This window comes from Coregonus clupeaformis, unplaced genomic scaffold (genome assembly GCF_020615455.1).
Source record: "Coregonus clupeaformis isolate EN_2021a unplaced genomic scaffold, ASM2061545v1 scaf0202, whole genome shotgun sequence".
NCBI classification, from domain to species: domain Eukaryota; kingdom Metazoa; phylum Chordata; class Actinopteri; order Salmoniformes; family Salmonidae; genus Coregonus; species Coregonus clupeaformis.
This window is the reverse complement of record NW_025533657.1, coordinates 484,966-512,920: the sequence shown is the minus strand read 5'-3', so window position 1 is coordinate 512,920 and position 27,955 is coordinate 484,966. Positions and strand designations below refer to the sequence as shown.

The window sequence follows — 27,955 nt, the reverse complement described above, 5'->3', positions numbered from 1 at the left end:
TGTGTTGTGTGTAGCCCACTGCCATTATAAGTGATATGTGTTAGAGTGACTAGATAACGTATAAGTGGCTGAATGAAGTGAAAAATTGTGTGTGTGTGTGGCCCACCCGCCCTCATACGTGTGTGTATGTGTAGGAGTGACTAGATATAGAGTAAATTAGTGAAGTGAACAACCGTGTGTGTCTCACCTGCAGGGCAGCTGGTCTTTGCGGCTTTGCCAGCGAGTGCAGAGCTCCGAGGCCAGTCTGCTGTCCAGCATCCAGGAGGAGGAGTCTGAGAGGAGAGAGCGCTGCCACTGGACACGACCTGGAAACACCCATACAACACAGCCTGAGTGGACCACACATGCGCAGACTGAAAATATCAGTCTAACACACACACTGTACCAACAGCAGATACCACTGACTCATGCATGCACGCCACAAGCGCGCGCGCACGTCTCACCTGCTTCTGACAGTCTGAGGGGACATGGTCGGCCACACTCCCCCTCCGCTTCAAACACAACATCACCCTGCTGGAGAGGGAACACACAAAACAAACTCCCATTAGAGAACACACTCCCAGTTATTTTTGGCTGGATGAATGTCATATCAATATAATTTCGTTTGACTGTGTCAGCTTGAAAAGAGAGATGCCCTCTACAGAGTGGAGTGGATGTGCAGGAAGAGAATATATACACACACAAAGTGCATTCGGAAAGTATTCAGACCCCTTGACATTACAGCCTTATTCTAAAATTGATTAAATTGTTCCCCCCCCTCATCAATCTACACACAATACCCCATAATGACAAAGAAAAAACTTGTTTTTAGAATTAAAAACTGAAATATAAATTTAAATAAGTATTCAGAACCTTTACTCAGTACTTTATTGAAGCACCTTTGGCAGCGATTACAGCTTTGAGTCTTCTTTGGTATGACGCTACAAGCTTGGCACACCTGTATTTGGGGAGTTTCTCCTATTTTTCTCTGCAGATCCTCTCAAGCTCTGTCAGGTTGGATGGGAGCGTCGCTGCACCCCAGTCTGAGGTCCTGAGCACTCTGGAGTAGGTTTTTATGAAGGATGTCCCTGTACTTTGCTTCGTTCATCTTTCCCTTGATCCTGACTTGTCTCCCAGTCCCTGCCGCTGAAAAACATCCTCACAGCATGATGCTGCCACCACCATGCTTCACCTTAGGGATGGTACCAGGTTTCCTCCAGACGTGACGCTTGGCATTCAGGCCAAAGAGTTCAATCTTGGTTTCTTCAGACCAGAGAATCTTTTTTCTCATGGTCTGAGAGCCCTTCAGGTGCCTTTTGGCAAACTCCAAGCGGAGGGGCTTCCATCTGGCCACTCTACCATAAAGGCCTGACTGGTAGAGTGCTGCAGAGATGGTTGTCCTTCTGGAAGGTTCCTCCCATCTCCACAGAGGAACTCTGAAGCTCTGTCAGAGTGACCATCGGGTTCTTGGTCACCTCCCTGACCAAGGCCCTTCTCCCCCGATTGCTCAGTTTGGCCGGGCGGCCAGCTCTAGGAAGAGTCTTGGTGGTTCAAAACTTCTTCCATTTAAGAATTATGGAGGCCACTGTGGGGACCTTCTTGGGGACCTTAAATGATGCAGACATTTTTTGGTACCCTTCCCCAGATCTGTGCCTCAACAAAATCCTGTCTCGGAGCTCTATGGACAATTTCTTCGACCTCATGGCTTGGTTTTTGCTCTGACATGCACTGTCAACTGTGGGACCTTATATAGACAGGTGTGTGCCTTTCCAAATCATGTCCAATCAATTTAATTTACCACAGGTGGACTCCAAGTTGTAGAAACATCAAGGGTGATCAATGGGAACAGGATGCACCTGGGCTCAATTTCGAGTCTCATAGCAAAGGGTCTGAATACTTATGTAAATATTTTTTTTCTGCAAAAATGTATACAAACCTGTTTTCGATTTGTCATTATGGGGTATTGTGTGTAGATTACATTTTTATTTATTTAATCCATTTTAGAATAAGGCTGTAACGTAACAAAATGTGGAAAAAGTGAAGGGGTCTGAATACTTTCCGAATGCACTGTATAGACAAACTCAGCAAAAAAAGAAACATCCCCTTTTCAGGACCCTGTCTTTCAAAGATAATTTGTAAAAATCCAAAAAACTTCACAGATCTTCATTGTAAAGGGTTTAAACACTGTTTCACGTGCTTGTTCAATGACCCATAAACATTAAATGAACATGCACCTGTGGAACGGTCGTTAAGACACTAACAGCTTACAGACGGTAGGCAATTAAGGTCACAGTTATGAAAACTTAGGACACTAGAGAGGCCTTTCTACTGACTCTGAAAAACACCAAAAGAAAGATGCACAGGGTCCCTGCTCATCTGCGTGAACGTGCCTTAGGCATGCTGCAAGGAGGCATGAGGACTGCAGATGTGGCCAGGGCAATAAATTGCAATGTCCGTACTGTGAGACGCCTAAGACAGCGCAACAGGGAGACAGGACGGACAGCTGATCGTCCTCGCAGTGGCAGACCACGTGTAACAACACCTGCACAGGATTGGTACATCCGAACATCACACCTGCGGGACAGGTACAGGATGGCAACAACAACTGCCCGAGTTACACCAGGAACGCACAATCCCTCCATCAGTGCTCAGACAGTCCGCAATAGGCAGATAGAGGCTGGACTGAGGGCTTGTAGGCCTATTGTTAGGCAGGTCCTCACCAGACATCAGCGGCAACAACGTTGCCTATGGGCACAAACCCACCGTCGCTGGACCAGACAGGACTGGCAAAAAGTGCTCTTCACTGACGAGTCGCGGGTTTGTCTCACCAGGGGTGATGGCCGGATTTGCGTTTATCGTCGAAGGAATGAGCGTTACACCGAGGCCTGTACTCTGGAGCGGGATCGATTTGGAGGTGAAGGGTCCGTCACTTCTGGGACCTGTTGGATCGGAGGGTGAGGGCTAGGGCCATTCCCCCCAGAAATGTCCGGGAAACTTGCAGGTGCCTTGGTGGAAGAGTTGGTTAACATCTCACAGCAAGAACTGGCAAATCTGGTGCAGTCCATGAGAAGGAGATGCACTGCAGTACTTAATGCAGCTGGTGGCCACACCAGATACTGACTGTTACTTTTGATTTTGACCCCCCCTTTGTTCAGGTACACATTATTCAATTTCTGTTAGTCACATCTGTGGAACTTGTTCAGTTTATGTCTCAGTTGTTGAATCTTGTTATGTTCATACAAATATTTACACATGTTAAGTATGCTGAAAATAAACGTAGTTGTTAGTGAGAGGACGTTTCTTTTTGCTGAGTTTATATACACATACACACTGTACTGTAGTACATAGGGATCAGAACACAGGAGTGAGTGAGCAGATTATAAACATTAGTATAGAGATCAGAACAATGTACAGTAATAGTGTAAAGTGTGGTTATTCGTGACTGTAGTAGTATGTAATAGACAGTTGTCTATGGCAGTGTTTCTCAGTCCGGGGCCTGTATTCAAAAGGCATCTCAGCGTATGAGTGCTGATCTAGAATCTGTCCATATAATCTTATTCATTATGATATAAAAGGCTAAATCAGCACTCCTACTCTTTGTGGACACGGGCCCTGGTCCTGGGGTCCCAAAGAGGTGCACATCTTTGTTTTTGTCCTAGCACTACACACCTGATTACACTAATGAACTCATCATCAAACCTTTGATTAGTGGAATCAGGCATGTAGTGCTAGGGCAAAAACTAAAATGTGCACTCCTTTATTAAGAAACGCTGGTCTATGGAGAGTATGGAGGATTGTGTATGCAGACAGTCATTGGTAGTATTACCTTGGCCAGGGTGGAGTGAAAGTGGAGGGGTAGTTTCAGGGCAAGACCCAGGCCAGTGGTCAAGGAGAGCGTGGAGAGCAGGTTTAGGGGCAGGCTCCTGTTGAGGAGCTGCAGGGAGAGGAGCCGCCAGCAGCCACCCTGGGGCACTGACACCGCCCCGTTGAAGTTGACCACCTTGACGCACGGGGGGCAGACGGTCAGCAGGAGATTCAACTGATTCAACTGTAACTACGCAGATTTTATTACCTCATATTTTAACCTGGGAAACCAAGCCTGTGAAATTTTGAGAGGCTGAGTTGAGCGCCTGTACCAATCTGTATTTAAAAAGGCAAACTACTTTTGCACATCGCTTTCGGGCTGAACTTTGACATTTCTATCGAGTTGACCTTTAACAATAACTTCTGGTCGACTTCATAGAAATGTCAACATTTGTATGATGTAGCTATCTTCTGAGATGCTAAGCGCAACTACAAAAAAAGACCACCACCCCTACCTTGAATAAGCCCTGGGACTCTGGGGAGAGGGTGGCGTCCTGGACGGTGAGGGGGAAGTGGAGAGTGTTGGACAGCCACAGGTCCACGTGGTCTGCCCCCCACTGCCTCACCTGGAAGAGACTAGACAGCTCCAACCCCCTAGAGAGAGAGGAGGGACAACCATTGAAAGTGCTCTATAGGAGTGAGAGGCACTCTGTCTCTTGAATTGTGTTGATAATGTAACACCCATTCACTACATTCTCTAGAGATGTTTTGTTATCTGGATTTTATACTTTATAAATAAAAACAGAACATAAAAGTCGTCCTCTAACACACCTTGAGGGTAGAAAATACAATTGAATGCTCCATTTGAGCAGAGTATCTGTATGGTCTTACCTGTGTGTGATGTGGAAGCCAGGGAAAGTGTTCACTGTGTGATTCCCCAGGACCTGTAGGCTAATATGACTGGAGCATCTTCTACCCTGACCTGGCAGAGACCCTGCTGAACACAGTCATAACATTTGATTTTAAAGTAGGAGGTTCTTGACAGTAGATAGCAGTTACGTTCCAGCTAAAATAGGACAGTTGTATTTTTCATAGTGATAGCAGCTAAATACATATCTAGAATGGCATAAATGTCCCTTCAGAAAGTATTCATACCCCTTGTCTTATTACACATTGTGTTTCAGCCTGAATTCAAAATTGATTAAATAGATGTTTTGGTTTTTAGAGATTTTAGCAAATGTATTGAAAATGAAATACAGAAATATCTAATTTACATAAGTATTCACCCCCATGAGTCAATACTTTGTAGACGCACCTTTGGCGGCTATTACAGCTTTGAGTTGTCTTGGGTATGTCTGTATCAGCTTTACATATCTGGATTTGGGGATTTTCTCACATTCTTCCTTGCAGATTTTCTCAAGATGGGGAATGGAGGTGAACAGCAAGCTTCAAGTCTTTCCACAGATTTTCAATGGGATTCAAGTCTGGGCTTTGGCTGGGTCACTCAAGAACTTTCACATTCTTGTTCTGAAGCCATTCCAGCGTTGCTTTGGCTGTATGCTTGGGGTCATTATCCTATTGGAACGTAAATCTTCGCCACAGTCTAAGGTCATTTGCACTCTGAAGCAGGTTCTCATCTAGGATTTTCCTGTATTTGGCTCCATTCACTGTTCCCTCTATCCTTACCAGTCTCCCAGTCCCTGCCGCTGAAAAGCATCCCCATAGAATGATGCTGCCACCACCATGCTTCACGGTAGGGATGGTGTTAGACAGGTGATGATCTGTGCCTGGTTTTCTCCAGACATAGCCATTCAGGCTAAACAGTTCAAATTTTGTCTAATCAGACCACAGAATCTTTTGCCTTATGTTCGATATTTCACGTCACTTTTTGCAAACTCCAGGCATGCTGTCATGTGCCATTTTCTCAGGAGTGGCTTCCGTCTGGCCACTCTTCCATAAAGCCCAGATTAGTGAAGTGCTGTAGAGACTGTTGTCCTTCTGGCAGGTTCTTCCATCTCAGCCAAGGAACTCTGTAGTTCTGTCAGAGTGGTCATTGGGTTCTTGGTCACCTCCCTGACCAAGGTCCTTCTTGATCGGTTGATCAGTTTGGTCAGACGGCCAGCTTTAGGCAGAGTCTGGGTAGTTCCATATTTTTTCAATTTCCCAATGATGGAGACCACACTCTAGAAATTATTTTATACCCTTCCCCAGATATACGCCTCATCACAATTCTCTCGGAGTATAGTTTCTGCTCTGACATGCACTGTCAACTAGGCTTGGGTGATATCCAGATTGTCATACCTTCATACCAACCTTGTGCCATACCTGGATATTTGGTAATACCAGCACTGAACACAAGGATCGCTATTTCTAAACCCCACTGAGCCTTTGTAATCCGAAGGTTAGCAATGCTAACAAGTACATGTAGAATCCCATAGAGGATGCTAACTAAATGCTAATGAGCGCATTGTGAACAATTTATACAAGATATCTAGCTGGCAAACGTTGAGTTGTGAATTCCATACTGTAACTAGATCACCTGGCACATGCTGCACAACAGTGAGTGACTCACAAGACACCAGTCTCTCGTCGTTGTGTGCTTGTAAACAAACACCACGTACTCCTGAGTGGCGCAGTGGTCTAAGGCACTGCATCGCAGTGCTAACTGTGCCACTAGAGATCCTGGTTCGAATCCAGGCTCTGTCGCAGCCGGCCGCGACCGGGAGACTCATGGGCGGCGCACAATTGGCCCAGCGTCGTCCAGGGTAGGGGAGGGAATGGCCGGCAGGGATGTAGCTCAGTTGATAGAGCATGGTGTTTGCAACGCCAGGGTTGTGGGTTCGTTTCCCACGGGGGGCCAGTATAAAAAAAAGGATTTATTCACTAACTGTAAGTCGCTCTGGATAAGAGCGTCTGCTAAATGACTAAAATGTAAATGTAAATATGACTACCGGTAAGCTTCATAATTCAAAATTATGTGACAGGTGAAATGGAAAATGCAATCTTCTTTATCTCAACATAGTTGACTGCAGGTATTTACTTAAAAAATAGCTACAAATATTCAAATGAAAACTTCAAAGAAATAGTTAACGGTATTGAAAAACCATCCTGTGGCTATTTCCAAATACTGAGCAATCGGGGGAGAAGGGCCTTGGTCAGGGAGGTGACCAAGAACCTGATGGTCACTCTGCCAGAGCTCTAGATTTCCTCTGTGGAGATGGGAGAACCTTCCAGAAGGACAACCATCTCTGAAGCACTCCACCAAATCAGGCCTTTAGAGTGGCCAGACGGAAGCCACTCCTCAGTAAAAGGCACATGACAGCCCGCTTGGAGTTTGCCAAAAGGCACCTAAAGACTCTCAGACCATGAGAAACAAGATTCTCTGATCTGATGAAACCAAGATTAAACTATTTGGCCTGAATGCCAAGCGTCACGAATGGAGGAAACCTGGCACCCTCCCTACGGTGAAGCATGGTGGTGGCAGCATCATGCTGTGGGGATGTTTTTCATCGGCAGGCACTGGGAGACTAGTCAGGCTAGAGGCAAAGATGAACGGAGCAAAGCACAGAGAGATCCTTGATGAAAACCTGCTCCAGAGCTAAGGGCTGCATCCAGGCACTCCACGTTGCGTTGTTATCAAAACATCACGCCAGGGTAGGCCTACATGAAACACAACCCTTATTTTAAGTGTTTCTAAAATCCCCTATGGGAAAAAATGTATGGTGGAAAAACGATTGGAACCATTTCCCTGTTTGACCGCTAGGTTTTATGGGTATTAAGACTCATACTATGGTACTCTATGATGACTTTAAAACAGTTAGAGTTTAATGGTTGTGATAGGAGAAAACTAAGGATGGATCAACAACATTGCAGTTACTAACCTAATTGACAAAGTGAAAAGGAAGCCTGTAAAGAATAAAAATATTCCAAAACATGCATCCTGTTTGTAACAAGGCACTAATGTAATACTGCTAAAAAATGTGGCAAAGCAATCCATTTTTTGTCCTGAATACAAAGTGTTATGTTTGGGGCATATCCAATACAGTAGTACCACTCTCCATATTTTCAAGCATAGTGGTGGCTGCATCATGTTATGGGTATGCTTGTAAATCGCTAAAGACTTGGGAGTTTTTCAGGATATAAAAAAATAAAAACGTAATGGGCGCTAAGCACAGGCAAAACCCTAGAGGAAAACCTGGTTCAGTCTGTTTTCCACCAGACACTGGGAGATTAATTCACCTTTCAGCAGGACAATAACCTAAAACACAAGGCAAAATCTACAATGGAGTTGCTTACCAAGAAGACAGTAAATGTTCCTCAGTGGTCGAGTTACAGTTTTGACTTAAATCTACTTGAAAATCTATGGCAAGATCTGAAAATGGTTGTCTAGCAATGATCAACAACGAATTTGACAGAGTTTGAAGAATTTTGAAAATAATACATGGGCAATATATGGGCAAGTGTGGAAAGCTCTTAGAGACTTACAGCTGTAATCACTGCCAAATCGGTTTCTACAAAGTATTGACTCTGGGATGTGAATACTTATGTAAATGACATTTCTGTATTTCATTTTCAACAACTTTGCAAAATTGTCTAGAAACATGTTTTCACTTTGTCATTATGGGGTGTTGTGCATAGATGGGTGAAAAAAAGCACTTTAAACCATTTTGATTTCAGGCTGTAACAACAAAATGTGGAATAAGTCAAGGGGTATGAATACTTTCTGAAGGCACTGTACTACAACTCCTTGGGCCTTATTGCTTAAATATACACACACACACACACACACACACACACACACACACACACACACACACACACACACACACACTATCAACTCATTAGCAAAATAGGAAAAGTTCTCGCACAGCTGAGTTTGCTTGTTGCAGGTGCGTTGGAATGATGATGACATATCAAGAGCAGTTTGCAGGTTTTCCTTTTCTTTTAAGATATCAACATTATTACCACAGTATTTCTCTACCTTCCATTGAAACATACCTCTGCAGGCTAGTGTAGCCACTTGTGTGAAGTTTGTCGCTGATGCTCTCAGCAGGACTGGGCTGAACTCCAGAGTGCTATCCACTTCGGATAACAACTGCATTTCCTAAGAAAAAAAGAAAAAAACTCCTGCATGGGTAATACTGAATACATATTAAATATACTCCATATGAGTACTCTGCATGAGTTTGCACAGAAACTTACCTTCACATAAAGTTTCTTTCCTCCTGAATTCAACATATAAATTCCTATTTTTGGCTCCCCTGTAGGATAGAATAAAGACATAATAGGTTAATGGACATGTTATTAACATTGATGACAGAATAGAATAAATACTGCCCAACAAAACACTGAAATTTGCACTTCTCTCTGTCGCTGGTAGGTGTCACTATGCACACAAAATGGATACATCCACCTTTAGACAGACACAGTCAATAACAAAGTAATCTTCAGGGCTACTTGACATGATTGAGAGCTAATCCTGTTAGGTACTGTGCCTATACTCCATGCACATCATCTAAGAGCGTAATGCTGATGCTCTATGATGCACATTCCAAGGTAGAACGTAAATGCCCCATCTATCCCATTCTGTTGTACACAATACAAAAATTGACTGATATAACTCCTCATATGAGGTCAGATGACTGACAATTAACTTAAAATTAGATCTAATGTTACTCACTAGGTGGTTTCAGTTTTGAAACAGAAAAGCAGTGATACTTTGGTTTGATCTGCACAGTAGTATTAAGTGAAAGGAGGTGATTACATATACAATATGCTGCGATCATAAAACCTGAGTGCTCTACTCTACAGCAGCATTGCAGCAGTTTGGTGGGTAAAAGCGCTGAGTTGACACTTCGGGCTGATTTCCTTGGCTCTGGCAATTCCTTTCAACCTCAGGTTTCTCTGCAAGTGAGACTGTGGATAAAAAAGTGCCTGTGCTACCGTTTCACCTCCATCGATTGCATTGTATTGGCAAACCAATGAATGACCAACCATTCATTGGGGGTCACTAAGTTCACCGTTTTAGTACTGTTTCACAGAAATAAATGTTCTATCTAATGTTACTTTCCTAAAAGCATTTTAATGTCAAATGATGCATGTTTTCTTTCACACATGTAGTAAACTGACATGAAAAGATTGGAAAACAGGTTGACTTCACAGCCATAGTGCATATAGGGCCACTTACAATAGGGTCTGTTTCCCGGACCCATATTAAGTCTACTATTAGATTAAAATGTAACTGGAGAAAGCCAGGAAAACATCCCTTAGTTGTTTATGATGTAGAAATCAGTGGACAGAAGATCAAGGAAAGAACATCTAATCACCCATCTCTGGCCCCTAGTACCAAACAGTAAACAATATCTGCATTCCAAATGGCACCCAATTCCCTATATAGTGCACTTTTGACCAGACCCTATGGGACCTGGTCAAAACTAGTGGACTATGTAGGGAATAGGGTGCCATTTGGGACAAACACAATGTTAATCTACCATCAATCTATAGGCTACATGCCTGGTGTGATAGGGATCTTCTAGCAGGGAGATGTAGCCTAATCTACACAGTATAGTCTGGCCTTGATAAGGGAGCGCTAATTGTCCTGTGTATGTAATATCGGGTGTGGTGGTGATGAGGATACAGCATTAACTTGCACCTATGGGCAGATCTAAGATCAGTTTTGCCGTTTCCCCTTTAATGGTTAAGATGAGAATTTGGGGAAGGACATGTTTGATTCTACAACTAGCTGTGGTAATTTGCTCAATGGTGCAGCAGTGGTAAGGCTCCCAAATCCTAATCAGTGTTTCTCCCAGATTTTTCTTTAGGCGGAGTGCAGAGGTCCCTAAATCCGCAGACTACCAACATTCTCTATTGAAACCAACCAACATCCTAAAACAGTTGAAGTTATTCCTATAGCTCTCACGCCTTACCCCACCTCCTCCCCCAAAAACTAGTCCCCTAGCCCCCGACACCCACCGTTGGCGGAGCCGCGGCCCGTCGCTGAGGCGACCAATAGGACTAGGATGTGTTCGATGACGTAGGGCTTGAGCTTGTCCAGGTCAGCGGGGCGTTCTGTGCGCTCCGACAGCCTGATCTGGAGGTTGAGTCGCTGCTCCACCCCGGCCGCGTTGTCCTCAACGCTCTGGAAGCAGGACCCCTGGGGAAACGGCAGGAAAGGCATACCAGTTATGCAGAGGGAGCAAGGAGGGAGAAAGGGGGAGGGGGTTGGTTGAATAGAGGAAAGAGAGAGAATGAAGAGTGTAGAAAGAGCGATTAGTGGGAGAGTGGAACGTGGGAGAGTGGAACGTGGAGAGAGATTGGGGGGCAAGAAAGGGGGACAGGGTGACAGAAAAATGAGAAATTGTGTAAGAAATGGAAAAGAGGAAGAGATGAAGAGGGAGAATCCTAAAAAAGAGTGTGTGTGTGCATGCGTGTACACACACATACAGTATATACATAATGATATAATAATAATATGCCATTTAGCAGACACTTTTATCCAAAGGGACTCACAGTCATGTGTGCATACATTTTTTACGTATGGGTGGTCCCGGGGATCGAACCCACTACCCTGGCATACAAGCGCCATGCTCTACCAATTGAGCTACAGAGGACCACATAGAGGCAGAACTATGTGTGTTAACCTACTTCTCTCCAGTCCCTCAGCACTGTACCTAACTCACTAACCCTCCATTTATCCTGCAAGATCAGCATCTGAGGGGTGCAAAGCACGGCGCAAACCAGGTTCTGTCGTCTTAGGACCAGGAGTGACTCAGGCCTGGACTTAAGAAACAGACAGCTCGCTATCCCTGGCTAGACGCCACAGGGCCTGGGCCTACAATAACAAACACCAAGCCCCTGTGGATACAACAGATACACACAGACTACCGGCCACTTCCTAAAGACGCCATATTAGTACTTATCCCCCCTGAACATAGGAGTTGGCTATACTTCACAAACAGATCTGGAACCAGGCTAGACCATACTAGTAGTATTCACAAGGCATCAAACAAACAAAACAAAGTTGGGTTAGGTTTGGGAGATAAGAGTGGTGGCTGGGGCTTGCGTCATGGTGGTGATTGCGCCACCTGTGTTTAGGGAAGCTCCCGGCCAATTAACAGTCTCGTGAGAAAGCAATTATGTGCCTAGCAAGTGGTCTCGCTATCCTTGGGGCTTCTTGAGGAACCAGACTGCAGTCAGATATCACAACACTGCAGCTCACTCAATACACTTCCTGTACACATAACCTTCCAAACAATTTCATCACGAGCAATGATTCTGCAGAAAACTTTACAGCCACAATTCATGTGAATAGGCCTTATAACTGACTACAGGAGAATATGCCTTGTGATTATCGTGAAGCCAACAAGATAGTGAGTACACACAGTTGAGTATTAAGCACTCATATTGACAATTGCTGGAAAAAAAATTAAAAATAATAATAAACGACCATAAATGTTATGAAAATGCCTGTAATAACAACGCTCAAAGTTATTCTTACAGTTTGCATGGAATAAGGCCTTTGTAATTTAAACGTTTTGCCCTTTAAACACAAATAGGTTGTCTTGAAAATATAAAGTGGTCATAAATATGCGTCTCTGTTTAGTCTGGCACTGTTTTTGTTATTGTCTCGTGTTAATTTTAAACTAATGTAAAGTGTCTTTGGGTCTTTGAAAAATAATAATGCATTTACATATTGACAACATTATAGTGAAACAGTGGTTGAGATGCCCAGTACCTGCGGCTGGCTGTATATGGTCTTGGGTAAACTGCACTCCAGCAGTAGCCCCAGGATAGTGATGTTGGAAGAATCTTCCTGTAAGAGCAAAACAGAGAACATAGAGTCAATAGCAGAAACATACAATCAAGGTTGAAAACTCAGCCTTCATCCCAATGCTCTTTGATGAGATGAATAGCTTGAAAGGTCATGTTGATTAGACGTAATAAATTGAAGACCGTTTAATCCAGATTAAAGATCAAAATTACATTTTAGATGGAAGTCTACTGGGGCTAGTGAATAAATAAATACAGGCATGTGTAGCATAATTAACAAACTAAACTAATTATGTGAGGTTATATTAAGCAAAACATTGGTAACATACATGAACAGCATTATTGCCCTCTCAGTCATTGAACCCTATGACCTTTGTGATTCTAGACCGGGTTATTTACCGTAAAGTCCTTTGTGACAACTGCTGAGGTAAAAAGGGCTTTTTAAATACAAAACTGATTGATTTATTAACATGACCTGTAGGTTATCCCAACTACAAGGCAGATCTATTTGACCCTATTTTAACACAAGTCTTAACTAGTCAAGACCTTAGACTTAGGTAACAGTGCATTATTTAATATCAAAAGTGGTGGTTAGCTCAAAGCTACACGCAGTGACCTCATCCAATGACTTGGTGAGAGAGAGAGAGAGAAAGTGACAGAGAGTAAAGAAAGAAAGGGAGGGGGGGACTAAATTAGCATCTGGCTGCTAAAGCTCGGTCTATATTTAAACCTCTTTATATGTTCAGCAGCTCAACAGGCCGTGTTACAGCAACACAAACACCGTACACAAACGACTTTACTCTCACAACCCCTGTCTAGTAATAAAGAAACCTCTCATAAAATAATATCCAGATCAGTGAAGAAACTGAGTGTATCCCAAATGGCACCCTATTCCATTTATTGTGCACTACTTCAGCAAAACCCTAATTTCTATATAGCGCACTGGTCAAAAGTTGTGCACTATATAGGGAATAGGGTGCCATTTATTTAAGGGGAATAGGGTGCCATTTATTTAAGACGCAGCTCATATGTTGTCTTGTAAAACTTCAGTGTTGTAACAGAAGAAGAGTGTTCAAAATAAGTGGTTGATTATATAAGTAAACCATACTGAGAAATAACAATGACCATCTTGCAAAACAATATATATACAGTACCAGTCAAAAGTTTGGACACACCTACTCATTCAAGGGTTTTTCTTTATTTTTACTATTTTCTACATTGTAGAATAATAGTGAAGACATCAAAACTATGAAATAACACAAATGGAATCATGTAGTAACCAAAAAAGTGTTAAACAAATCAAAATATATTTTATATTTGAGATTCTTCAAATAGGTCACCCTTTGCCTTGATGACAGCTTTGGCATTCTCTAAACCAGCTTCATGAGATAGTCACCTGGAATGCATTTCAATTAACAGGTGTGCCTTCTTAAAAGTTAATTTGTGGAATTTCTTTCCATTTCTTGCCCATCAGTTGTGTTGTGACAATGTAGGGGGGGGTGTACAGAAGATAGCCCTATTTGGTAAAAGACCAAGTCCATATTATGGCAAGAACAGCTCAAATAAGCAAAAGAGAAAACGACAGTCCATCATTATTTTAAGACATGAAGGTCAGTCAATACGGAAAATGTCAAGAACTTTTAAAGTTTCTTCAAGTGCAGTTGCAAAAACCATCAAGCCCTATGATGAAACTGGCTCTCATGAGGACAGCCACAGGAAAGGAAGACCCAGAGTTACCTCTGCAGCAGAGGATACGTTCATTAGAGTTACCAGCCTCAGAAAGTGCAGCCCAAATAAATGCTTCACAGAGTTCAAGTAACAGACATCTCATTCAAGTAACAGACATCTCAACATCAACTGTTCAGAGGGGACTGTGTGGATCAGGCCTTCATGGTCGAATTGCTGCAAAGAAACCACTACTAAAGGACACCAATAAGAAGAACAGACCTGCTTGGGCCAAGAAACACAAGCAATGGACATTAGACAGGTGGAAATGTGTCCTTTGGTCTGGAGTCCAAATTTGAGATTTTTGGTTCCAACCACTGTGTATTTGGGAGACGCGGTGTGGGTTAACGGATGATCTCCGCATGTGTAGTTCCCACCGTAAAGCATGGAGTAGGTGGTGTTATGGTGTGGGGGTGCTTTGCTGGTGACACAGATTTATTTAGAATTCAAGACACACTTAACCAGCATGGCTACCACAGCACTCTGCAGCGATACGCCATCCCATCTGGTTTGGGCTTAGTGGGACTATAATTTGTTTTGCAACAGGACAATGACCCAACACACCTCCAGGCTGTGTAAGTTCTATTTTACCAAGAAGGAGAGTGATGGAGTGCTGCATCAGATGACCTGGCCTCCACAATCCCCCGACCTCCCAATTGAGATGGTTTGGGATGAGTTGGACGGCAGAGTGAAGGAAAAGCAGTCAACAAGTGCTCAGCATATGTGGGAACTCCTTCAAGACTGTTGGAAAAGCATTCCAGGTGAAGCTGGTTGAGAGAATGCCAAGAGTGTGCAAAGCTGTCGTAAAGGCAAAGGGTGCCTATTTGAAGAATCTCAAATAAAAAATATATTTTGATTTGTTTAACACTTTTTTGGATACTACATGATTCCATATGTGTTATTTCATAGTTTTGATGACTTTACTATTATTCTACAATGTAGAAAATAGTAAAAAAATAAAGAAAAACCCTTGAATGAGTAGGTGTGTCCAACCTTTTGACTGGTACTGTGTATATATAAAGACTAGAATCAAGTCTGAGTGATTGTGAGAACGCAGCCAGGCTGACATTTTGTAACTGCCACCCGCTTCCTGTTGCTGAGGGTAACGCTCCTCCGAAGAAGCCTCGTGCCGCTTTCACTCCTTCCCTTGATGTTATTAAAAGTCGGTGCGAGTGCATGTGTGATGTGACTGTTTGCATGCTCTGTGTGTGTGTGTGTGTGTGTGTGTGTGTGTGATTGTGTATACACAAATATGACAGAGATTGTGTGCATGCATGTGCATGCTTCGAGAGTGTGTGCGTGCATTAATGTGTATATACCTTGTATATGTGTGTGTATGCCTCTCACGTAAGTGTGTTTTTATGCATCTGGGTGTTTTGTGTGTGTGTGTGTGTGTGTGTCTGTGTGTGTCTGTGTGTGTGTGTGTATGTTTGTTATCTCCGTATCAGGTCTGGCAAAGAGGAGAAGTCAGCTGCTGCTGGCTATCAGATGTCAGACAATACAGCAAGGCCTGCACACTGCAGAGCAGGACAGAGGGCCATGCTAGCAAGTCTTCTACTTGGTGTATGTTGTGATAAATATTGTGGTAAACGTCTTTGTTTGTAGGTATGGTGTGTGTGTGTGTGTGTGGCGTTATGGTACATGTTGTAGTAAACATATCTATCCTGTTGCCATGTGTTGTCTGTTGACTTTCTTGCCCAGGAACAATTGCCTGTTGGGGAATAAATAAAGTGTATTGAGTTTAATGGAATGGACGTACCTGAGTTTGGCTCAGCTTGATGCTCTGGATGTGGGGGAATATGAGGACGCTGTCCTTCCTATGGACCCCCTTTATAGAGCCCCGGTAGACGCCCAAACCAAAAACCTGGGTGAAAGGACATCACTGTTAAAGGGACAGTTCATATAAATTAAAAAAATTACTTATTTTACCTTGAGAGACATTTAATGTGTCAGAAGAGAGTGCAATACAAAAGTGGAGTTTTGTTTACTTGGCCATTGTAAAGGGAGTGATAATATTCTAGACCACAGAATATTAAATCACAAAACAAAGGGAGTGAATGAATCCAAGGTAGCATACTAATGTTCCTTATGCTAATAGTGGCCATGACATATACAACCCTAGAGAGTGGATCATCGTAATATCACAATACCCATAGCTTATTTCATGGAAACATAAGTAATGTAATGATTGGGTGAACTAAATTGTGCCTTTTCACTGATAAACAGGATATATTTAGGCTTAGGCACCCTTATCTCCCTACCAAGAACCATGAACTAATCCTTAATGAACTATTAATAGTGCTAATGTCACTCTGTTAACAACCATCTGCTTTGATGAGTCTTTAAAAGGTCAGAGGTCAAGGGTGCCAAATATCACATCACAGCCATTACTTGCTGTGTTGCAAAACTAACTTAAACATGCCTTCTACCGGGCACACGTTATTTTTTTGTCCATATTAAAACAGACCCCTGGTCGTGGGTCAGGGCATAAGTCCCAAATAAAACACTGTTCTATAGTGCACTACTTTTGACCAGAGTCATATGGGCCCTGGTGAAAAGTAGTGCACTAAATAGGGAGCCTTTTGGGACACAGACCAGGGAGCGTTAGTAGTCATACGAGCATATGATACTGACCTGGTAAGAGAGCACCCCGTGGGCAGATGTGTTTATAAATAATGAGTTTTCTATGTTGCCTCCTCAGTCGGGTGGAAGACAAGTTTAAATGAGGCCTTCCTCGGGGTGGGATCACCTGAAAGAAGAGAGGACACGGGGTCAGGGTTCACCGAAGGCAATGACTACGTTACAATGTCCATACTAGCATGACTTCATTCTCAGTAGTATGTTGGTGAGGACATTGAAACGGAGCCACACAACTTCCACCACTCATATGAGACTCATGCTGAGAATGAGACCTTGTGTGAATGATTATTGGGTTAATTTCAGTGTGGAATCGATAGGAGAAAATGTGATATGCAATGATGTAACATGCACTGTTGTCAAGAGTGTGATGCAACGTTGTTGTGCTTAATTTATTTTCTAAGCAGAGCAAATGCTGTGGGTTTCAATGGCAGTTTGAGAGTTTCAATAGCTGTACTGGTGGCCCAAGGGACTGACATGAGAAAGGGAGGGGGGTAGAGAGAAGTAGAAGAAGAGAGTGAGGAGAAAAACAGTGTGAGAGAGAAAGGAGAGAAAGGGAGAGAGAGAGACGCGAGGGAGAGAAACAAACAGAGAGAAAGAGGAGAAGGAAGCAAAATAGAGATTGTAGCGAGAAGCTGGATGGACGGGGGTGTGGTTGAGTGAGAGAGGGAGGGAGCGTCCGAGTGAAGGGAAGGCACACACAAACACACTCACCCTTCTGTGGAACGAAGGCATGTGAAAATGTCTACTGGATGTAAACATTGACAGCAGTGTCACTGGGAGTTCCTGGCTGGGGTTGTGTATGCATATGGTTTCAGCTCTTGGCAGCCCCAGTGGCCTACAGAGAGAGAGAGATAGAGATGGAGAGAGATGGACACAGCCACCATTTGCCTCATGCAGCGCAACATTGCATAGAGTTGATCAGGCTATTGATTGTGGCCTGTGCAATGTTGCACCAATCCTCGTGCGAAGTTGCTGGATATTGGCGGGAACTGGAACACGTCGTACACGTCGATCCAGAGCATCGTACACATTGATCCAGAGCATCCCAAACATGCTCAATGGTTGACATGTCTGGTGAGTATGTAGGCCATGGAAGAACTGGGACAATTTCAGCTTCCAGGAATTGTGTACAGATTCTTGCGACATGGGGCGTGCATTATCATGCTGAAACACGAAGGGATGGAGGTGGATGAATGGCACGACAATGGACCTCAGGATCTCGTCATGACATCTCTGTGCATTCAAATTGCCATCGATAAAATGCAATTGTGTTCGTTGTCCGTAGCTTATGCATGCCCATACCATAACCCCACCGCCACCATGGGGCACACTGTTCACAACATTGACATCAGCAAACCGCTCGCCCACACAACGCAATACATATGGTCTGCGGTTTTGATGACGGTTGGACATGCCGCCAAATTCTCTAAAACGATGGCTTATGGTAGAGAAATTAACAACCAATTATCTGGAACAGCTCTTGGGAACATTCCTGCAGTCAGCATGCCAATTGCACGCTCCCTCAAAACTTGAGACATCTTGTGGAATTGTGTTGTGTGACAAAGCTGCACATTTTAAAGTGGCCTTTTATTGTCCTCAATACAAGGTGCACCTGTGTAATGATCATGCTGTTTAATCAGCTTCTTGATATGCCATAAATGTCAGGTGGATGGATTATCTTGGCAAAGGAGAAATGCTCACTAACTGGGATGTAAACAAAATTGTGCACAACATTTGAGAGAAATACGCTTTTTAAGCATATGGAACATTTCTGGGATCTTTTATTTCAGCTCATGAAACATGGGACCAACACTTTACATGTTGCGTTTATATTTTTGTTCAGTGTAAAATACTTTCTAGCATTTGGACATCGACAAAGTAATATTTCTAAACTACTATGAAACTAACTTTTGTTTAAGTACAATTTAGACATTGTTACCTCATTTGCAGTTTTACCATGATTACATTTTAGTTACCACTGTAGTTATAGAGTAACTTCAGGGCATAAGTGTTCAACTCAATGCAAAGTGTTCCCGGTTGTGTCAACACTGACATAGCATCAACACTTGAGCATGAGTTAGAACTGTCCCTTTAACAGTGATGTTTCCTCTAGGTACAGATCTAGGATCGGCTTCCCTTCCCCCAATCCTAACCTTAACCATTAGTTCGGGAAATGCAAAACTGACTCAAGATCAGTATCTAGGAGCAACTTCACCCTACACCATTTTCTTGACGACAAGTTAGCACTTCCTGGAAACGAGGAAGGCGCTTTTGCTTATCTGACACTTCTCTGGGGCCGACATCAAAGGAGAAACCGTGACATAGTTCAGATCTAGCACAAAAAAACAAAATGAGTGCAGGCTGCTATTAAAAGGTATATGGCGACCTTTAGAGCTATGCTTAGCGCGCTCGGTTTAGCCTTTTAATATTTTGATGTGTTTGTAATAAAAGGGGGTCCAGCAACAAAGGCCGTAGTCACCACAGGTCTGTAAATGTCACTTTTAAAAGATAGGTTTTCAGATAAAAAAGTAAATAGCTGCAGGTGCAAGCTTTCCTCATACTATTGTTGTCATCATAACCATAAGCAAGCAATATATATACCTGATTGCAACTTTTAGAGCTACTGTACAATGTGAAGTCATTGGATAGGTCAAACTCCATTTCCTAACGTGATTAAGTTAAACAGATAGATGTGTTTTAGCCTTGCCTATTTTATAATACATCCATTTTATATAATGTACATGTTTCCTCAGTTCAATGTTGATAGCAGAAATTCCATCCACTTTATGCAAAGTTACTGCCTGTCCTATCCACTCGTATCACATGACTGGGGACTATACCTATTCTATAAACCATCCAATTCTACATGTTTCCTCAATTCAATGCTGATGGCAACAACAGTAGAAATTCCATCCACTTTATGCGACGCCTGTCCTATCCACTCATATCACATGACTGGGGACCTGCATTGTAGTGGGGACAGGGGGTGTGTTGTGTGTTTAAACAACGGGATGACAGTAAATACTGCGAAACACGTGGACTCGGGCTGAGAGGGAGGGAGGCATGGAGGGAGCCCTGATGCAATTAAGAGTCACAGTCAATGTGCATCCCAAATGGCACCCTATTCCCCTATATACTACACTACTTTTGATCAAAAGTAGTGCACATCTTCGGTCAAAAGTAGTGCACTACACATAGGGAATAGAGTGCCTATATAGCTCTGGTCAAAGTAGTGCATTATATAGGGAAGAGGGTGACATTTGGGACACAACTTCAGTCAATAAGGGTCTGTTTGGGCATGCCTGGTTCGATCTGCACTGCCTGGTAAACGGATTGAGGAGGGTGTGCTAGTGTTGCATATCAACACTGTATATTGCCATTGCTAAAATGACTGGGCCGTTGGGTTATCCTAGTTAGCGAGTGGCTAGCAAGGCTAGTGGGCGGGGATGAGGTTGAGTTTAACACCTTATGGTGGTGTTGTGCTTGTGTTAGGTTGTGTTAATGCTGCTTTGCTTGATGCCACTGTAGCAAAACAATGGTGTAGGATTTTAATGTTTAAACACTTCAGTTATATAGCAACCGTTGTCTGTATCGATAAGGTATGGACGAGGATACATCCTAGGTCGGACCTAGTGTTTCCTAGTTTGTTGGATTCATTCTAATCTACACCGAAAGGTTGGGAATGGTGTAATTCTCAGATTTAGAAACAGAACTAATTAACAAATATATTTATTGGATACTTGGATCAATAGATAAACAAAATGAAATGGGAAATAAACTGATAATTTTTTTCCAGCTTCAAATAGTAGCAGTGGGGAAGGCCGTCCAAGCACAACAAAGAGTCTCACTATTCTGGTGGTTGTTTTGGAAGCTGGGAGGCAGAGTTCTAAACCTTTCCGCTTCGGTCTGACCCTCTTCCTTATTCAGCCTCGCGCAGATGGGAAGAGAGCTGAGCTGTTCACGGCCTTATTTGGTCGTCGCCCGTCTGTTCCTTTGGCTTCCTCTGCGTTTAAAAGGTCCCCCCGCTTTATACAGAGAGCTTTTCCACTTCTACGGCTTTTTATCACCAATTTCTATGGCTGTGCTTCTTCTTGGGGGCTTCCGGTGACATAATCCAGACAAGGTTAGGTGAAGGTTACAGATATTTAGTTGATTTTGGTATATGCTTTTTCCACATTACACTTATAACTGTCGGATTGTGATTTGGAGTCGGTGTCTCATGCACCCATGTGTACGTCTAAAATTAGGTGGTTGGTTATAGTAGCTCCAAACACAGGATTTATCAATGTCTTTACAATGGCTTATGTTTATGAATCCTTTTCTATGAAACCAGGAAGTGAGAGAAATAAACTCACTGTGTCCCAAACTCCAGCAATGGCGGCTGGAAGCGCAGCGGCCTTCCATTCTCCCGCACGTAGAACGAGGAGCTAGAGAAAGACAAAAAGAGAAAAACACATTTATGTACACGTACACCTATCAACTCAATGAGTTCCAATGGGACTTTCATTCTAAACAAGTGAGCTCTCGGGCGACTTGGCAAAACGCTGACTCTCCTGCCTAACAATGCAGCCAGAGTGGGGCGAAATCTCGACTCCTCTGTGAGACACTTGAGCCTGCTACTTGTAAAAAATTAAAAATACAAAATATAACACAAAGGCAGAGAGGGATGTCAGAGATGATGAATTTAAGGGGATTTAAACAGAAGTCTCCCTCTTGCCAAATCCACTTCACACCCCATTGGGCGGGAACTCGAGTTGAAACACGACAAAGACAATGAGGGTTCTTTATTAAAAGAGCCGCTTTACAGTGTCTTTGGGAAACTTAAGCCGCACCTGTTAGGAGTTGGACTAAAACCTGCTTTCATCGACACCCATGTGGGTCCTTTTATTTGTGCTTTGAATTCTATTAGGTTGTGTATGTTTATTAGACACCAAACAGAAGAAAACAGGGAGAGAAATGTATATATTTTTTGGCGTTGCAAAACGTTTTTCGTTGTCTTAATGAACATGCCCCTGCATTGCACTGCAGGCGAACGTCGATGCATGCAGCAAAACAACGCAGCCAATCGCCAGTGACACCGCTACAACAGAAGGTGGTTTCTAATTCTGAGCTTCAATAAGAATAGCTATCAGACATCACAACTCTAAAAACTATCAGAGGTGTGAATCCAATGTTGTCAAGGAGTCTTCAATGTCGTAAAATTGGCGTGTGTACAGTATATTCGTTATGGATCTTATTTAACAAACGTGTACAGCATACAGATACAGAGCCTTTGAGCAGAAAATGCTCAATGCTGCTGCTACAGCATCTCAAACAGCAAATACATACATAGGCAACGGAAGGCAGGCTTCATTAGTATGTCACACACCACTTTGCAATGAGCTGGAGGCAGTATACATATACTTAATTGTTTGAAACCTGAACGTTTTTAATACATATTATGAGGCAGGTCTTACCTTACTTCAAAGTAGCCTAGCCAAAATCAGACCATATCCGTGGAGGCAATTATTTTATTTTAAACTTTTTCACTGTCCAGTAGCCACAATACTAGTCATATTAGCAACCCATGCTAGTTGATGCACATTAGATACTCTCAAAATTTATAACGGATACTTTCATCTCGGTCACATGAAACCGCTTGCATGTGCGGTGCCCTTTTGACAACGGTGTTTTCCCGCTAACTGCATTATGGAATAAACATTCGCGAGTAGCCTACTGCCTTCTGCACATTGCTGCGCTTATAAATGTGAAGAAATAAAAGTTTATAAAAATGTTAAGCTAAACGTTCTGAACTGTTGCATCACACATAGCTTTTTAACGTGAAAATGGTTATGTAGCCTAGGCCTACTGGTTGTATGAATTAGGGATCTATCGTCCCACAACTGTCCCAGAGTCTGTTTGGAATAGGCTATTTCTTTCTCGACAAGCTGACCAATAGAATAGGTAAACCTTTCTACTATGGGGGATAGTAGATTGACATAGGCTAGTGATTTTGCTGTTCGTTACTTGCCTTGGCTGAGGAAAAGTAAATGTGGACAGTTCTTCTAACATCTTCAAAGTGCACATCAGAATTCGGTAAGAAGGACCGCACATCGTTGCATCCTTGACTTGCATGTTCTGTTAACATTAATTACCATAATCTAAATGTGATTTCTGTCATTCTGTGCACCGTGGGTGGATGCCTTAATCAGGTTGAGCACCCATATGGGTCCGGTAAATTTCTGAAATGTCAGGTAAATTAAAATCCCGCCAGTCAAATGTCCGGCAACACATTTTCATAACGGAAATCCTGGCTGGGTTCCAGTGTTGATAAACATGTTTATTTGACATGTTGATTGTTGGAATGGATGGGGATGCCCATAAGCTAGCTCAGTGTTTCCCAATCCTGGTCCTGGGGATAAAATAAATTGATAGTTACATATCGGGATATTATTTCTGACGATATATCGTATCGACAATATCACAATAATCTTTTTTGCGCTAGTTGGCTGTCCCTGCACAAAAACGACAGTATTTTTCCTTCATAGCTTGTGCTCTTTTTAAATAGGGAGCCAATTTTGTTTTCAGAACTTTTATTTCCATGACTGACCAAAACTTGTTTTCGTATGCTGAAGCAGTGAGCAATATTGTTTGGAACATCGAATCGCAATAAAATCTAAGTATCAACTTGCAATACATATAGAATCATGAGAAACGCGAGAATTGCAATATAGGTCCCTGGCAACTACAAGCCCTACTGGGAAACCAAATGGATCCACACACGATTCCACTTATCGCATGGCTTGATGATGAGTTGATAAGTGGAATCAGGTGGGTTAGTGTGGTGTGTTATTGCCAGGGCAAAAACTAAAATGTGCATTGTGCACCCCGTTGGGTCACCAGGACCAGTATTGAGAAACACTGGGCCCTAGGCTATAAGTGAGCAGGCTGGTACATTGACAATTCCATATACATCAGTTAGGCTAGTCTGTCTGAGACCATGGCAACATCCACCTGGCTCCGGGGTGAAGTTTCCCCCTAGGTACAGATCTAGGATTAGCTTTCCATCCCCCAATCCTAACCTTAACCATTAGTGGTGAAAATGCTAAACTGACCCAAGATCAGCGTTTAGGGGCACCTTCACCCTCCTCAATCTACCCGAGACTGATCTGTGAGTGGGTTACATTGTCTTGTCACCTGCGACAGATGGTCAGGTCTGCAGCTTTGTTACACAAATAGAGACGAGTGGTTATGGTGAAAAAGAAGCCGATACGAGATAGAGGCAGCGTTTAAAAAAAGAAACCCCCACACACAGCCTACAACATATTGTAATGGGAACTCAATTAGTATACATGTACACACACCCTATCCCTTACTCTCTCACATCCACTCTTACCAAAAATCAACAAGTGAACTTGCGCTCTCCCTCTCAATGACACACTATATGACGGCTAGTACGAGGTCATTTCTGCCACCCTGCTGCGACCAGTGCGTTGTTCGTGGTGGCCATGTGTGTGTGATGTCCCATCCTAATGAGCACTGTGAGGAGGTCCGCACAGCAGGGAGCCGGCAGCTGCAGTGTGTGAGGAGTAGAACCTGATCTGGCCCTGTTGACAGAGGGCTGACACAGCTGTTCAGTGAGTTGACGGCAGAGAGACAGAACACTGATTCTGAGGACCCTAACTAGCTTTAACAATATAGGTGTAGATTGTGGGGTTCACAATGATACATGAAGTTGGCAAGCTCAAGTATGCTGAAGTCGGAAAAGGGAGATCTGTGTGTCAAGCATGTCATCAACATCAACTCCAATCATCACCTATATAAACAGACCCAAGTATACCTCAACTCCCACTAACATCACCAGAACACACATGGAAACTCTTCAAAACCTCCCTAAAGGAGCACAAACGCAAGAAGACCCTACACACACACACACCCCCCCTCCCTGGGAGATAAGAATAAAATCAACACATTGAAGAAGCCATGTTTTCACACTTCGGGACGGACAACCTGCTGGATGGCGAGGGTGAACTGGAAGCTGGCGAGCTCTCTCCATCAGTTCCAGACAGTCAGTTTCCTGTCCAAGCTTTCAACAGCTGGGATCCCGACTCACATACCCAGGGAGGGGTGGAAGAGTTGAGAGAGAGGCACAGTGGATGGCTACTACTGGGGACTTACTGGATTGTACAGTGTGTACAGATGTAGCAAATGTTCTGGACCGCAGAGTGATTGTTGAACTGTATGTCCTGTTGGGTGGTGCCTGTTGAGGTGACTCATATTATAAAGCAGACCTGAAGCACTGAGCTCAATTTCCTGTAGGGCTGGGCGATATATCGTGTGGGGTGATACAATAAGGACAATTTGGAATAGGAATTTGGTTTACTTTCTGAATTGATTGCCCCCAACCCTGCTAATGATGGAAGCCTACAGTATAGGCTCCTAATGAGGTATAATGGATTTGAATGGACACCTTATCAACTAAACTTGTCCAATAGAATGCCATCTATCGCACTTCATATCACTATCATGATAAACATTCAAATGATTATAATATGCATCTTCTGCCAAAAAACCCTAGTCCTACTCCAGACTCATGTTCTAAAAAAGACTTGTATGTTAAAATGTCTTATTCTTCAATGGTCTCACACACGCTCACCTACGCACAATTTCCCAAGAATAAAAGAGAACATATACCATCCCTGAAGCACGCTAACCCACCTGCAGAGGTTCTGAATTTAGTTCAGACAGAGACACTTTGCGGGTGGTTACGAGTCGAGAGGCAGCTTCCCTCAGTCATTAACGGAGAGGATAAAATAGCCCATGAATATATTCAGGCTAGGGGTGGTTATTCACATTATTAACAGCTTCTCATACCAGTCAAATGCTACCGCCGCTTATAGCATCCTAGGGATCTGCATCGCTGGCCTGCAATGCGGTGTGCTGTGTGGAGGTATAAAAAAAGACAACGGGAGAGGAAGGGAGGAGGGAGCGGTGAAGGGGAGAAAGTTCATGCTGTGGTCACAGGGCATTGGGTACATGAAGGGCATGGAAAGAGAGAGAGGCTGTTGGCAGTGGATGTCAGACACCGCTGGCATGAGGCTTGTGACAATTGTCTAAAAGCATTTGGAAGGACAAGCCTGAGAAAGACTAAGGCCTAATCAGTTCACACAACAAACACCACTTTGATTTATAAACACATACAAGAAGGCTGATCTGAGGTAGATTTCAAGATACCTCCAAACCAGGGTTTCCTTTAGCCGATAATAGCCGTTGTTGAAAAGCCAATAAATAAAATTGGTGCCGGCCAATTGTCCGGGAGAGGAATAAAAACTCCCATTGCGAAATAATGCTTTTTTGCCTATTAATTGATGGCAATACAAGTCGATGGAAATACATTTGACTTGTCATTCTTATCTGCCTACAGGTTAATTTGTATAATTTTGTGGAATTAAATTGGTGCGTGTACAGTATATTAGTTACGCATCTTATTTATCAAACGCGTACAGCATACAGATACAGAGCCTTGAGTAGAAAATCTGTCAGACAGTGCAAGAGCTGCTACTGCAGAATCTTGTGGTGCTTTGAAGACTGGAAAATACAAGGTCAAATCATGATGTCAGTGACCTACAGGTCAGAGCTCTAGAAAGAGGCCAGAGTTCCCGAGTTGGAATTCCGAGTTGGATGACCGTTCCAAAATATTTTTGAACTCGGAAGGCAGGCTTCATCAGCGCGTCACACAACACTTTGCAATGAGCTGGAGGCAGTATGCATTTTGAAAACAAATACTTAATTGTTTGAAACCTGAATGTTTTAATAGACGAGGCATGTCTTACCTTGATTCAAAGTAGCCTAGTGGGATCTCCTCTCTTTCTAAATTTCTAACGGACATTTCCATCTTTGTCACATGAAACCGCTCGCATGCGCAGTGCCCTTTTGACAATGGTGTTTTCCCGCTAACTGCATTATGGAACAAACATTCACACATAGCCTACTGCCTTCTGCACATTGCTGCGCCTATAAATGTGAAGAAATAAAAGTTTATCAACATTCTTAGCTAAACGTTCTGATCTGTTGCATCAGACTCATTGCTTTTTAACATTATTTTTTATGTAGCCTAGTCCTATTAGTTGTATGAATTTGGGATCTATCGTCTCACAACTGTCCCAGAGTCTGTTTGAAATAGGCTATTTCTTTCTCGACAAGCTAACCAATAGAATAGGTAGCCTAAACTTTTCTACTATAGTAGATTGACATTGATTTTGCTGTTCGTTACTTGTCTTGTTGGTTGAGGAAATGTAAATGTGGACAGTTATTCTAACATCTCCAAAGTGCACATCAGAATTCTGTAAAAAGGACTACACATTGTTGCATCCTCGACTTGCATGTTCTGTTAATATAAATGACCATATTCTAAATGTGATTTCTGTAATTCTGAGCAACGTGGGTGGACGCCCTAATCAGATTACGCACCCAATGCATACGGGTCCGGTACATTTATATTAAAATGTTGCCGGTCAAATGTCCGGCGCCACATTTCCCTAAAGGAAACCCTGCTCCAAACTGAGGCAAGCAATGTCTTGTGTGAGCTACATTCCTCAAAAACACACTGACTGATGAGTACCCAGTGAGTCAGAAGGCTTGCCACAGCCAGTGTAAAAATATATAGCCTAGCACAGCCCAAGGCCATTCACTTTTCCAGCCTGATCCTAGAGAGATTAAATCAAAATGATGAAATCTACATTCTGCCCTAAAGTTAACCCTCTCACAGCTAGCTTGCAGCATCAACAGCTACATTGACATCAAGCTACATGTAGGCTATGGATGTAGCTACAACAAGGTACATGTCAATGCTAGAAAACAACACAATCAGGACTTGCAAGTTTTCGGTAACTCCATATGACAAAATAGGCTACATTGTTAACCCTTCGAGGTGGTCTTTAACATTTCCAGAATGTGATCTTATCAGGATCTAGCGTTGAAGCTTTATGAGAATTGAGAACATAATGTGCAATCGACATGACACAAATGTACCTAGGCTACATGTATGAAAGACGAAACA

General features: G+C 43.0%; 1 protein-coding gene across 2 annotated transcripts in view; it reads right to left on the bottom strand.

The window, feature by feature from the left end:
• Positions 1 to 16,991, bottom strand: part of tmem131l (transmembrane 131 like) — a 39,931-nt gene extending 22,940 nt beyond the window's left edge. The window contains exons 1-11 of one of the 2 annotated variants that reach the window (XM_045214148.1): positions 16,912 to 16,991; positions 16,037 to 16,141; positions 12,518 to 12,595; positions 10,756 to 10,936; positions 8,986 to 9,044; positions 8,782 to 8,887; positions 4,675 to 4,780; positions 4,299 to 4,437; positions 3,806 to 3,979; positions 444 to 513; positions 188 to 305 (exon numbers count right to left, since the gene is read on the bottom strand). In XM_045214148.1, coding sequence (XP_045070083.1) covers positions 188 to 305; positions 444 to 513; positions 3,806 to 3,979; positions 4,299 to 4,437; positions 4,675 to 4,780; positions 8,782 to 8,887; positions 8,986 to 9,021 — 749 coding nt within the window. In that variant the 5' untranslated portion in view covers positions 9,022 to 9,044; positions 10,756 to 10,936; positions 12,518 to 12,595; positions 16,037 to 16,141; positions 16,912 to 16,991. The remainder of the gene's footprint in view (positions 1 to 187; positions 306 to 443; positions 514 to 3,805; positions 3,980 to 4,298; positions 4,438 to 4,674; positions 4,781 to 8,781; positions 8,888 to 8,985; positions 9,045 to 10,755; positions 10,937 to 12,517; positions 12,596 to 16,036; positions 16,142 to 16,911) is intronic. The other variant, XM_045214149.1, reaches the window with a different exon arrangement.
• Positions 16,992 to 27,955: the final 10,964 nt, after the last annotated feature.